This window comes from Anopheles gambiae, chromosome 2 (genome assembly GCF_943734735.2).
Source record: "Anopheles gambiae chromosome 2, idAnoGambNW_F1_1, whole genome shotgun sequence".
NCBI lineage: Eukaryota > Metazoa > Arthropoda > Insecta > Diptera > Culicidae > Anopheles > Anopheles gambiae.
This window is the reverse complement of record NC_064601.1, coordinates 77,149,194-77,162,618: the sequence shown is the minus strand read 5'-3', so window position 1 is coordinate 77,162,618 and position 13,425 is coordinate 77,149,194. Positions and strand designations below refer to the sequence as shown.

General features: G+C 49.2%; 2 protein-coding genes across 2 annotated transcripts; one reads left to right on the top strand and one right to left on the bottom strand.

Moving 5' to 3' along the window:
• The first annotated feature begins 877 nt into the window (after positions 1–877).
• LOC133390983 (uncharacterized) lies at positions 878–3,804 on the top strand. Its single transcript, XM_061640496.1, has 3 exons — positions 878–1,201; positions 2,138–2,284; positions 3,367–3,804. Exons 1-3 carry the CDS (start codon positions 878–880, stop codon positions 3,802–3,804), a joined length of 909 nt encoding a protein of 302 aa, XP_061496480.1.
• Positions 3,805–10,431: 6,627 nt separating this feature from the next.
• Positions 10,432–11,535, bottom strand: LOC133390982 (uncharacterized). Its single transcript, XM_061640495.1, has one exon. The coding sequence runs from the start codon at positions 11,533–11,535 to the stop codon at positions 10,432–10,434; it is 1,104 nt and encodes a 367-aa protein (XP_061496479.1).
• Positions 11,536–13,425: the final 1,890 nt, after the last annotated feature.

The window sequence follows — 13,425 nt, the reverse complement described above, 5'->3', positions numbered from 1 at the left end:
ACGAGTTTGCCCGGTCAGATCATCAGTTGATAACTTACATTGTTGGGGAAGCGGAACAGCAGTCCCATGGGTCGTGGGGGTGTAGTCCGTCAGCCAGCCGGCAACGCGTTACATGCGCTGGTAGGCGATGGATTACCACGCAGTTTCACGAAGAGAGTTTCCGTTCTGCTCTTGAGAACGTGAACTTCGCGGAAGAGGCGACGACTCACACTGGCCTAGTCGACGCAATGGTCGACGCGTGCGACATTACCATGCAGCGGGCCCCAACGTGCTGCAGCAACACCGCGACGTCTATTGGTGGTCACCGTTGATAGAAGAGCTGCGAAACGAGTGTACTGCGGCGCTTGAGCGGATGCGCCTAACTACAGATCTTCAGGAGAGGAGCCTCGCCTGAGCTGAGCACCAGACTGCAAAAACAAGACTCGAAAATACCATTGTTGGCACGATATCTACCTCGTGCAGAACAACGGCGGTAATGTTTATCAAAACAACGAGCTGTCAAGGACAGCTCGAATAATTTATTATGAAAACATCAGATGGCGCTGCTGGACAGACAAGGGCAGAAAGATAACCCTTAACATGAGACAACTATATTAGCGATTTTAGGGCCAATTAGAAATAAGTTCGACTAAGGTCGTTAAGCAGGGTCAAACGGGTTCAACATAGATCAGCTGTTGAACAAAAAGGCGCCTTCGAGGCAGTAGCAAAAGTCAAGCGACAGAAGACAGACTAATTTTTAAACTGTGCAATAAAGCCAAAATAAGCCAGTTCTAGAAAAGTCTACCCAGCTACTCATATACTGTTACACACGTAACAACATTTAAAAATTAGTTCGACATTCGAAATCGTGAAATACATTCAGTGAAAAGTTGTTGCGATGACCAAGCGCGGGTTGAATTGTGGTGGCTGCGAGCGGCATAATACCGTGAACGATGTGGTGCTGTGCAACAAGTGCAAGAAGTGGTTCCACTACGGATGTGTCGGCGTCACTGCAGGAATAATGTCCCAGGCGTGGTGGTGCGATTTATGTGCGATTCAGGTGGATAAGAGCGAAGCGAAGGAGAAGCGTCATCCTAAGACACCTATGGAAGCAATCGCGAAGACGAGGAAGCCTGCTGAAAGCTGCGATGGCGAAAACAAGGCCAACAGAGCAGCATCATGCGAGGGCGATGCCTCGGCGTACAGGCTATCCATAGGAGTGGTGAACACAATACTCCCAGCTGCTAAAATGCCTCCTAGCACGAAAGCATTTACCAGAGCGTCAAGCAAACGGTCTAAGGATGTTGCGATGGCTCAACTCCTTAAAAAGCAACAACTTGAACGAGAAATGGTCATGAGAGAGTTCGAGCTCAAAATGGCCAACCTCAAGCTCGAATACGATAGGATCCAGCTTGAGTTCACCAACAAAAGAGCATCAATTCGATCTTCCGTGAACAATACAAGTAACACGGAACCGAGAAAATGCAAGCAGCAGCATCAGCAGCAGCATCAGCAGCTGCAGCAGCCGCAACAACAGCAGTCTCAACAAAAGCTGCCACAGCAAAAGCAGCACCAACAAGAGGAGCAGCAGCAGCAACGGCAGCAGAAACAGTGGATGCAGCCGTGTGACGCGGAAATGAGTGATGGTAAAGTTGGTGAAACCGCTTGCATCGAATCGTGGACCTCTCCAACAGAAGCAGTCGTGGATAGAATAGTTCTTTCCGAGCATGATGAGGCGGCGCGGCGACCCCATGACTGTTCTCAAACCAAAACACGCCGACGGCTTACGCAACACAACACGCACCTGCACGACGCGTCGAGATCGAGAGTACCGGGAGTACCGTTTGGTATGGTGACCGTCGCACTTTCATCTCACGGACTACAAACCACCAGCATCCTCGATGAAGGTTCAACGGCAGCTCTGGTGCAATCACAACTGGCACAATGCACCAATGTAACCGGAATGCCAGAGCCACTGGCGAGGAACTGCACAGAAGGCGTCGCGAGGGACGATTCAAGGCGGATAAACGTGGCAATCTCGGCTAGCGGCAGCAACGGGCAACACGAGTTTTCCAACACTCGTCCCTCCAAACAGCTAAGTTTGCCGCTCCAAGAACCATATTTCACCACATTAATATTTAACTTTGCTCACTTTCAGGGACTGTCGACTTTGCTGTTCCTGAAAGGCGAGTCGAGGTTAACGGTCGGCACACAACGCACCGATCTGATGGCACCACAACAAATACGCAGTATCGGCGATCCTACGGCTGAGGGAAACCGATTAAGTATAGCGGTTTACGGTGTCGTAAACAAACGGTCGTTTGGTTGTAAACAAACGCATCACATCATCAGAGGCATACAATTGGGTGCTAGAGTGCGCCTAAAAGAGAATAATATGCAGATTAGAGATCGGGTCACACATACACTCACCGACACAACCACAAGTAGGGTTATGTTTACACCATGCAATTTACAGAACAGGTGTACAGGACGGTTGAATTTACGTTTCTGCATCCCGCGAGAAAAAGATCAGGAAAAGCAGCGAAACGTAATATCATGCCACGATAGGCGAGGGTTGATCGAGGAATTGATCGTAGGAAAGCGCAGGTGTCACCCCGTCAAGGGTGCCGTTCGGAAAGCACACCAAACGAACGAGGTACCAAACGATGATGTGTGGTACAACCGGCGGATGGTTAGGGGACCTGCGCGGTCGTGCAGCGAAGCAATGCAACACTTAGGTCAAAAATTAGTAACCAGCTATATCGTGCTGACTGTAAGAAAATCCTTCTTTTATTAAGGATTTACGGGGTGGAGTGTTGGCACGATATCTACCTCGTGCAGAACAACGGCGGTAATGTTTATCAAAACAACGAGCTGTCAAGGACAGCTCGAATAATTTATTATGAAAACATCAGATGGCGCTGCTGGACAGACAAGGGCAGAAAGATAACCCTTAACATGAGACAACTATATTAGCGATTTTAGGGCCAATTAGAAATAAGTTCGACTAAGGTCGTTAAGCAGGGTCAAACGGGTTCAACATAGATCAGCTGTTGAACAAAAAGGCGCCTTCGAGGCAGTAGCAAAAGTCAAGCGACAGAAGACAGACTAATTTTTAAACTGTGCAATAAAGCCAAAATAAGCCAGTTCTAGAAAAGTCTACCCAGCTACTCATATACTGTTACACACGTAACAACAACCATTAAAGCTAGCAAACGCGCGGATTTTGCTAAGCTTATCGACATCGCCGATGAGAACGAGTTTGGAACGGGGTACCAGGTTGTTCTGTCTCGACTGCGCGGCAGTCATGTACCGCCTGAGACAGATCCGGTCGAGCTGGGACGGATAGTTTCTGATTTGTTCCCCACCCACCCACCGGTGTCTTAGCCGGAAACCGGCGATGTCGATCCGGGAATGTCCGATGTCGAACGCGTGACCCCCGAAGAGCTGAAGGAGATCGCACCTCAAATGGCTACACGGAAAGCGCCAGGATTGGACGGGATCCCCAATGCTACGGTGAAGGTCGCGATTGAAAAGTACTCGGGGGTATTCTGCCGTGTGTACCAGGACTGCCTCGACACTGGTACGTTTTCGCAACAGTGGAAACGGCAGCACTTGGTGCTGTTGCCTAAGCCTAAGTATTTACCTGGCCCGGGGAAAGCAGCTCCTACGGAACGGCTAATACTCAATCGCCTCAACAAACACCTCGAGGACCCGGATTCACCGCTGCTCTCGGACGCGCAGTATGGCTTTCGTCGCGGACGAAATCATCCATCATTAGTGCTATTGGAAGTAGTGAAGTCAACCAGCTTGGTGTACGGTTAGAAACAGAATGAATTGTATTTCATACCAAAACTTATAACTACACAAATTCATAGGTTACTATGATTAAATTACTCATAACCCAAATACGGCTTACTATAATTCCAATAAGTGCCATTCAAAGCCAGATGGACGCAGGCAAGGAACGTTCGGCTGGACCAACAACCGCGATAAACGTTGCCTGATGGTGGTTGCGCTGGATGTCTGTAACGCTTTCAATACTGCTAGTTGGCAGTCGATCGCCAACGCGTTGCGAGAAAAGGGGGTCCCTTCAGGGCTGGGCTGCTGAGGATTTTGCAGTCCTACTTCACGGATCGGGAACTGACCTACAATACCAACGAGGGACCCGTCGTACGTTGCGTCAGCGCGGGAGTTCCACAAGGGTCCATCTTGGGCCCACATTGTGGAACGTAATGTACGACGGGGTGCTGCGGATTCCCCTACCCGACGAGGCCAAGATCAATGGTTACGCCGATGATCTCGTCGTCCTGGCCACGGGTAGGACGCCGGGGGAGTCTGCAGCAGTGGCAGAGGCAGCGGTGTCAGCAGTCGACCAGTAGATGCAGCAGTATTACCTGGAGCTGGCGCCAGCTAAGACGGAGCTGACGATAATCTCCAGTCTGAAACACCCTCCAAACCACATCACCATCAACGTGGGAGGAATTGCAATTCCGTACTCGAGGCATATAAAGCACTTGGATGTGCTGGTCCACGACCACCTATCCTGGTTGCCTCACGTGACTGCAGTGACTCAGCAAGCAGACCAGATCGCGAAGGCGAGCGCAGAATTGAGGAACCCGCGTTTCGCCGATGTTCGAGAGAGACTGATACACGGCGTCAACCCGGACACGCTGCTGTCCTACATGCTCCAGAGCCAGCAAAACTGGAGCAACGTCTGCGAGGCTGCCCAGTAGATCACGATCGTTCTGCAGCGCGAGTGGGACGACTTCCACACGGTGTACTAGCCGACAATGCCCTGCTTCGCAACGCAGACGTCCTTCACCAGGAGAGACTGCGGAGGTACAACGATAAACGCAATGCAGCGGGAAGAGCCGCAACGCATCAGCAACAGGCAGAACGTCCGCCCTCACCAAGAACTAAGCGGAAACGGGAGGTAAACCGTCTTGCGGTGGCAAGACTGGGGGAACGACAGCACGCAGCCCGGGCTGAAATGCACGGCGCAAATTGGCCAGCGGCGGCAGAAAACAGCGAAGACGACAGCGACGATGGAGATCATCCAGCAGCAGCAGCTTCTACAGAGGCAGTGCGAACGGCGGTAGAGGAGCCTCGCGCAGGGCTGACGGAAGCCAAGGCCGCAGCAGCAGTTGAGGCCGAATTGTCCTCCTGCTAGGCTGGATGCTTGAACATGAAGGAGGTTTGAAATGGGAGAAAACTGAATTACTCTAAAATAAATAAGCAAGGTGCGGTTAGCACGGATATAAGCTGCTCGAATGAGAATTATAACCCCCTTAGACCCTTCGCGGGGCACAAAGGTGGTTTAGGCGAGGGTTGGGTGTATTAAGTTAGGTATTAAGAATGAACTGAATAAAATAACCGGTATGTATTAAAAAAAGCCAGTTATCCCGGTAGTAGTGTTAATGGGGTAACCGACCAGTGAACACACGTGTAAACACGCTCCGTGATCATTGTGAAAAAAGTGTGTAAATGGCCGTGGATCGCTCTAAAAACGTCAAAAACGGGTTCAGAGCAGCTGATTTACCGATTTTGCAAAAACGTGTTTTTGTGTGTATGTACCTTCGATTGTGTACCCGTACGTCAAAATCGGAAGAAAATTGAGCAAGCAGTGCACAATTTAGATTCGCGACACATTAGTGCATCACCAACTTACTAGAGGGCGTCACCGGTCAAACTTTATACCGGTATATCTCAGGAACTGCTGGTCGGATTTGAACAGGCAAGTGTTCGCTGGAATCAGCATTGTCCCGGCTATCTGCCAGTGCTGCCATCGAGGCCATTTTCGACCATTCCAGTGTTGCCAGTTTTGACAGGTGGCGAAAACTTCAACTGTGCACATCTCCGGAACGGGTAGGCCCAGCCGAACGGGAAAGTGTTGGCTGACGTTGGCACCGGCCCAGCTACCAGGCAGTTTGGCCAACCCAGTTCAAAACGCTCGTGGCAGTGTTGCCAGTTTGTGAACTAAATGAAAGTATGGAAGCGAATATCTCGGAAACGGGTAGCCCTAGCCGAACAAGCAAGTGCTCGCTGAACTCAGCTTCAGCCAGGCTACACGGCAGTGCTATCAATCGGGTCTGCAACGGCTGACTCGCTGATGCCTGTTTTGAGATAGACGCAAATGCTAGCCGAAATAAGCGTCGGCCCAGATTTCAACCCGTAAACTGAGTGTTCGTTTTCTATTGCGCGGTCGAAACGCAGAGTGCGACGAGCTGCGTCCAAACCCTCACATTGTAAAGTGCGCATACGTAGCGGGTTTGAACAACAACAACACCGATGATCGGTGACGAGGCCCATCCCCCGCATTCGAGTACGCCGTATAGGCTACGGCCAAGAAATGCTGCATATGCTGTGCTCCATAGTGCCGTTTCGCAATACTTCACAGCATCTCTTCTTGAGATGGGACTGTGGTTTTCGTTCGTATCCTGCCGACCTTCATTGGCCAATGAATCGGCTATTTCATTGCCACGTATGCCTAGGTGGCTTGGCACCCAGCAAAAGGTGATATTGTTGATGTTTGGGGACTGTTCTATGGCTTGTATGTGGGGATCATTGCTTTTGCCATGTTCTAATGCCTTTAGCACACTAGCACTGTCCGTTAGTATGATGTTGTGCTGTCCGGCTATTGCTGCTTCATCGACTACAAGGCCTATAGCTATGGCTTCTGCCGAGAATATGGAACTGAAGTTTGGTAGTTTAATGGCGCACTTGGTTGTGGAAGAGTAGATGCCACATCCGGCTGTGTTGTTTGCAACAGAACCGTCTGTGTAGATGGCATGGGAGTTTGGATATTTAGTGGTTAGTAGCTCTGTGAGCATTTGAAAACATTGTATGCTATTTAATTGGTCCTTATTATTGAAAATTTTAACTATTTTAACCGATGGTGCCATCCATGGCCTATCTTTGGTGGTGATTAGTTTTTGAATGGTCGGTATATTGGAGTTGGTTATGATTTTAAAGGCGTTGTTAGTGTTTGGTACGGAACCCTACGTTGTGTTTTTTTTTTTTTTTTTTTTTTTTTTTTTTTTTTTTTTTTAAGATGTTCTTAATAAAGAATCGGTGGCTCTGAAAAGAGCCGATTGTGTGCTTTTTGTTGTACCAAGCTGGGTGGTTTTGCTTGAAGTTCTGTGCCACTTGTGTGTGCCAAGGAGTTGCTGTTGAGATGAGCGAAGCGTGTTGCTTGCTAGAGGAGTTTGAATAACAAGAAGAGAATTTGGCTTTTGCCGCTTTATTTATAATGCATTTTTTAATGGTGTGCGTGATGACGAAACGATCGATGACCCGTCGAACAATTTGTAGCGATCCGCGAAAGTAGTGATGTGCTACAATCGGGACAATGGTAGTGATGTGCTACAATCGGGAACGAACAGTTAGCATTGTTGAGAAGCGTTTCACAGGGGATGTTCTTCTCAAGGATGCGGAGGGTTGTTTTTATTATATTTAAGGATATTAGGTGGCTAAATGGCAGTTGACCGCTTTCGCAGTGCGTTGAAACTGTTAGGCTGGTAATGAAAGCACCGGCTGAGGATTTTACTGCAGTTGTTTTCTCCAGTTAGTATAATTCATTTATTTTTACCCCTGGGGATTTAAAACCTTGTTTTTACAAATTTTCCAAGAAAGGTATGCATCCTGCTGGTACATGCTGCTCTAGCGATCGCTAAGCCCTTGGCCCTTTGGCCCTACGCCCTACGCTATTGACATTTGTTGTTGTTGTTGGTTGGTAAGCCTTTGGCCCTTGATCCTACGTCCTACGCTGTTGACATTTGTTGTTGTTGTTGGTTGTGATGCAGATTGCATACCCTTTTGGCGCAGCCTAATTACCGCTGTCGGCGACAGCAGTGTTGTAAACGGGTGCTATGAGTTTGTTGAATTTATTGAGGTGGTTTGAAAATAGTACCATGCCGTGTAGTAGTTTTGGTACTAACCAGCAGTGCACTATCCGGATTAGTGTTTGTCGGGAAGCCTTTGTCTTCCGAAAGCCCATAATTTTGAAAAAATTTAAGCAATGTTTGGTGCTGGTTTTAAGCTGACTAAAGTGATCGGAAAAGGATAGTTTTGAATCAATGATGACTCCTAATATTCGGGCATTATTGCTGTTTTGGATCGGTTTATTGTTTATTGTAAGTGGTGTGGTAGGTGTGTCATATGTGTGTGGGCAGATGTGTAGGATGGAGCATTTTGAGGGAGACAACTGGAAGCCAGTCCAACGGCACCATTGTGCAAGCTTGTTGAGACCGGCTTGCAGGTTGTCCCTGGATTCGGCTGATGTGCTTGCAGAAGATATCAGCAAGATATCATCCGCGTAAATCAACGGTGTGATGTTTAGTGGGATGGATAGGAAAAGTGATTCTATGCCGATTATGAATAGAATGGGCGATAGAATCGCTCCTTGGGGTACGCCATTTTGAAGGGTATGAACGGTGGATGTGTGGGAGCCTATTTGTACAGAGAAGGTTCTATTTTTTAGAAAATCTACGATGAAATTAGGGAGGTTTCCTTGGAAACCCCATCGGTGGAGCTGGTCGAGAATTAAGTATCGCCATGAGCAATCAAAGGCTTTGCTTAAGTCTACGACTGCGCAGTCTGTGTGGTGGTGGTTTGTTTTTGCGGTATTTAATATTTCGTGTAGGTGGTTCAGGTATGTGTCTATACCCATACCATGTCTGAAGGCGTGTTGGTTTTGGTGTATTAAGTTTTGGTTTTCCAGTTCTTGGCAGAGCCTACGGTTAACCATCCTTTCGAGCACTTTCCCAATGCAATTGAGTAGTGAGATGGGTCTATAGTTGTTCACGTGGTGTCTGTTTTTGGAGGGTTTTGGGATGGGTATGGTTAAGCTGTATTTCCATTCGATAGGAATGGAACCAGTTTCCCATATGTGGTTGTAAATGTTTAAAAGATGGCATAAGGCGGATGGGGGAAGGTGTTGTAGTAGTGGGTAACCTATTGTGTCTGGGCCGGCCGAGTTGCCGCTGCACTTTTTGAGTGCATAGTGCAGCTCTGCCAGTGTAAATGGTGTGTTGTATTGGTGTTTTTGTGTTGCGGTGAAGTTGTGCGGGTTCGTGTTCGTTTCGGAGACTAGTTTTGTTTTTAGGAATTTTTTCTGGTAATTGCTATTGGATGAGATGGTCTGAAAATGAAGGGGAAATTTTTCCGAAACTATTGCTGGATCCGTGATAGGATCGTCCTCGTTTAGGATAATTGGGGAGTTGGATTTGGTGGCTTTGCTATTGCTTTGCTCGTGTACCCAGGACCATATTTCTCTTGCGGAGGTGGAGTTGCTAACTGTTTTGAGAAATTTTTCGTCTGCGGCTTGTTTGGCTTTTTTAATGGCCAGTTTGGTTTCTTTATCGGCTATTTTGAAATTCTCCGCCAAAAAATCGGTTAGGAATTTGTTTTGTTTGTTTTTGATGTTTGTGCGGCGCCTCAGATGCTTTCGCCTGTTTTTTATGGCTATTGCTACCTCCTTATTCCACCATGGAACGTACTTTCGTGGTAAGGTGCCGTTCGTTCGGGGAATGGAGGATGTGGCTGCTTCTAGAATAATATTGGCAAATACCTGTTCATTCTGATCGAGGGAAGGGAAGGCACTCAACGCCTTTTGGTAGTCCTCCCAGTTGGCTTTGTCATACTTCCATCTGGGACGGATGGTTGTGGGTGTTGTGTTGCGACTGCATTTAATGATCATAGGAAAATGATCACTCCCATGCAGATCGTCCATTACTTGGATGGAAAAGTGTGGAACTATTAGGTAAGAGGTGGCACAATGGTCAAGGGACGATTGTTTGCCTGTGTCCGGCGAGAGTCTGGTGGGTGCTTTGTGGTATAGAGCCTGTGTAAGGTTATTTTCGAACGTGTCCTGTAGGAGTGTTCCGCGGCTATTGGTTATTGCACAGCCCCAGTCCTTGTGTTGGGCATTAAAGTCGCCAACCAACATAAAGGGATGTGCAATTTGGTTAAAAAGGTTGTCAAGCGACAATTGCAGGTTTGGTATAAGTCGATCGCTAGGTGTGAGGTAGATACAGACAATGGTGACCTCTATGGGGGTTTTTATTTGGATGGCTATTGCTGGCAAATCGGTTTGAAGGGTTACATGTTCAAACGGTATGTGTTTTAGGATACCTAAGCAAACAGTATGTTTGATTATGACTGCTGGTTTAGTTATCCAAGTGTAGTTATTGAGTAGTGGGTCATTAAAAAGGTGTTTTGATGATTACGCTTCTTGTAGTGTTACTATTGTGGGTTGTGTTTGGGTTATTATAATTTTTAGTTCATCGATATTATTATGTACACTTCGTATATTCCAATTTAACAAAAAAATATGTTCGTTAGTTGGTGTGCTGGTAGGATGAGTGGCGTTAGGATCCACTTTTTAGGAAAAGAAATATAATTTGTTAGCAGAAAATTGGAAATTGGACATTGGTAATTCAGTATAAAAATTTATTTCGAGGTGAATTTCGATTTCTGCGTTGCTGGTATTTTGACAGCTTCTCCCTCTTCGGAGGAGGAGGAGGAAGAAGATGAAAGGGAGAGTTGGTGTTTTGAGCTTAAGGTGGAGCCGGTGGTTGGTATGCTTGTGATGGTGGTGGTGTAGCCGCTTTCCATTTCCGTTTCTGTTTCGGTTTGCTGTTCAGAGCTGCTGCTTTGATGCAGTTCGTCGATGCGAGTGTTTAGTCGCGCGATCAGCTTGTTCAGATTTTCGATCGTTTGCGTGAGGCTGATTATAATTTGATCTTTCGGATCGACGGCTTGCGCTACGTTTATACGCTGCTGCACCGTGCTAGCTAGCGTTTGTTTTGGTCCAGAGGAATTGTCGATCATCTGCTTGGCTTCACGGTAGGAGCAGTTGTGGTCGATTTTCAGTTTTATCAACTGAGCTTCTTGTTTGTACTTGGGGCAGTTGGTGTCGAAAGCACTGTGTGCTCCACCGCAGTTTGTGCATTTTGCCGGCAGTGTGCACGGACCATGGGTTTTTTCTCCACAAGTTGCGCAGGTTTCGCCATTTTTGCAATTGTTTTTGGTGTGGCCGAACTGCAAGCACGTGTTGCAGCGCATTGGACGTGGATAGTAGACGCGAGTCTTGATGCGCTCCAAGCCGATGTAGATGTATTCAGGTATTTTCACTGCCTGCATTGTCACTACATATGAGTTTGTGGGCACCGATTTGCCATCCGACTTGCGCGTGAACCGATATACGTCGGTGACATTATCTTCCTCGAGATGGGCCTTTATCTCGTCCACGGTGAGCGAGGCTATCGAGCCACAGGTGAACACGAACTTTACGTTGTTGTACGTGGGATGCGGCTCGACAACGACCGCCACATTGTTAAGCAGTTTCGTGACCGTTTGGAGGTTAGTGTAGGTGTGTTGGGATCGTGTTTCAATCAAATAGGTTGAGGGGCTAATCAGCCTACCGTTTTCTGCCTTACCTTGGATTCGTCTTACCGTTTCGCTCAGGATCCAGGGATTGGTCGGAAGTGGAGATCCGTCTGCTGTGCGCAGGATCAGGTACCGCTTCTCTCCATGCTCGTTGTTGGGGTCCATGAATGCTGGCAGCGTTCTTCCCCTTTGCTCCCTCCCAGGGTGCGGGGGGAGACCAGCTGAGGTGGCCGGTGGCCCCGGCATCGTTGCTCACTTTCACCTTACTCTTACTTACTTACTTTTCACCACTCGATAGAAAAAATACTTTTTGTTTTCCGAACTGATCGCAAGAGGAATTTGGATGATGGTTGCCCAAAGTTCTTAACAATTTCCTTTCCTTTGCTCTCAGCAGGACACTTCACTGGCTAAGCACGTGTGTCTCCTTCAACAAGTCACACGCTTCTGGACGGGGCACGGCGTCAACCGCGAAACGGCCCAGAAGCGTCAGCAGCGGCTACGGCGGCGAGAGCAGGAATGGCAGCAGTAGCAGCAGCAGCAGCAGCAGCAACAGCGCCAGCAGCAGCAACAGCAACAGCAGCAGCAGCAGCAGCAGCAGCAGCAGCAGCAGCAGCAGCGCCAGGAGCAGCAGCAGCAGCAGCAGCAGCAACAGCGCCTGCAGCAGCAGCAGCAGCAGCGACCTCAGCAGCAGCGACCTCAGCAGCAGCGACCACAGCAGCGAAAGCCAGCCAAGCCTGAGCTGATCGAGGTGTCGTCCAATGAAGGCCAGGACTGGGAGAGCCTTCTGCTGGTTGTACAAACGGCAGTAAGAAACGACGAGCGGTATAAGCCGCTAAAAGACCACGTTGTCCTGGGCCGCCGTACCAGCAAGGAGCTGCCGCGACGTACGCTTAGTCGTAAAGCGAATGCGCAGTACATGCTGCAGCAGATACGTGCCATCGTGGGCAGTGCTGGAGTGTGCCGGCATGTCACGGAAATGTCGTCGATAGTCGTCCATTACGTCGACCCGTTAGCCCGAGAGGAGGACCTCACGACGCTGCTGGACAGCAAGTTCGAGTCGGGAGCGTGTATAGTGTCTACCACCATGACAAAGATGTCAGACGGCACCCAGCGTGCGTACGTGCGACTGCTCGCGAAGTTTGCGAAGGAGCTTGTGGGCACCAAGCACAAACTGGACTTTTGCGTGAGCAAGGTCAAAACCGTGCCACCGACCCCTCGAGATCGTGTGCGCTGCTATCGCTGCCTCGAGCTGGGTCACTGGACCCATGACTGCCGCTCGCCCGATGACCGGCAGAATGTGTGCATACGCTGGTGCGTGGTAGGGCACATGGCGAAGGCCTGCACTTTTCCAATCGGAGATCGGTGGCATCACATTTCTCAGATGTTACGCTCCACCTCGCCAGCCCACCGACGAGTTCCAGCGCTTCATTGAAGCGGTGCAGCTCGAAGCGCTTTCCCATGCACAGGTTGTCATTGCCGGCGACTTCAACGTCTGGCACGTGGAATGGAGAAGCGACCGTAACAGCGATAAGGGGCAAGAGCTGCTCAGCGCCATCCAGCAGCTGGACCTAGCTGTGCTAAACCAAGGCACGATTAGCACCTTCAACGGCAGTGGAGCAGCAACAGCGAGCATCGTGGACGTGGCGTTTGCGACACCATCCATCGCGCAGCCGGCAACGTGGAATGTGTGCGCAGAGTAGTCGTATTCCGACCATCGGTACATTGCGTACACTGTTGGTACCACGGTTCCCGTCGCAAACGAACGCACACCATCGCAGAGAAGACATCAGTGGCGCATTCGACACGCGGGTCGGCGGTACAAGGCGACGCTGTTGTCGCAGCGAGCCTTTCTTTCGACGCTACTGGAGGAGCGGTTCCCGGAACAGGCGGTAAGTCACGAACGCATGGTTGAGATCATGCTCGCCGCGTGTGACAAGACGATGCAGCGGGTTACAACGTCGCACAGCGAGGGCAGAACTATTTCGCACCGTGAGGTACGAGACAGTCACCCTCCTGGTTCTTTATTCTTTCTTAGGAACTAACCACCCGGCTGAT

Excerpts from the sequence above, each read along its gene's own strand:
- LOC133390983 (XM_061640496.1), top strand. The coding sequence starts at position 878 with ATGACCAAGCGCGGGTTGAATTGTGGTGGCTGCGAGCGGCATAATACC. Across the intron at positions 1,202-2,137 it reads ACAGGCTATCCATAGGAGTG|GGACTGTCGACTTTGCTGTT; the intron begins GTGAACACAATA and ends GCTCACTTTCAG. Across the intron at positions 2,285-3,366 it reads GTATAGCGGTTTACGGTGTC|CCGGAAACCGGCGATGTCGA; the intron begins GTAAACAAACGG and ends CCGGTGTCTTAG.
- LOC133390982 (XM_061640495.1), bottom strand. The coding sequence starts at position 11,535 with ATGGACCCCAACAACGAGCATGGAGAGAAGCGGTACCTGATCCTGCGC.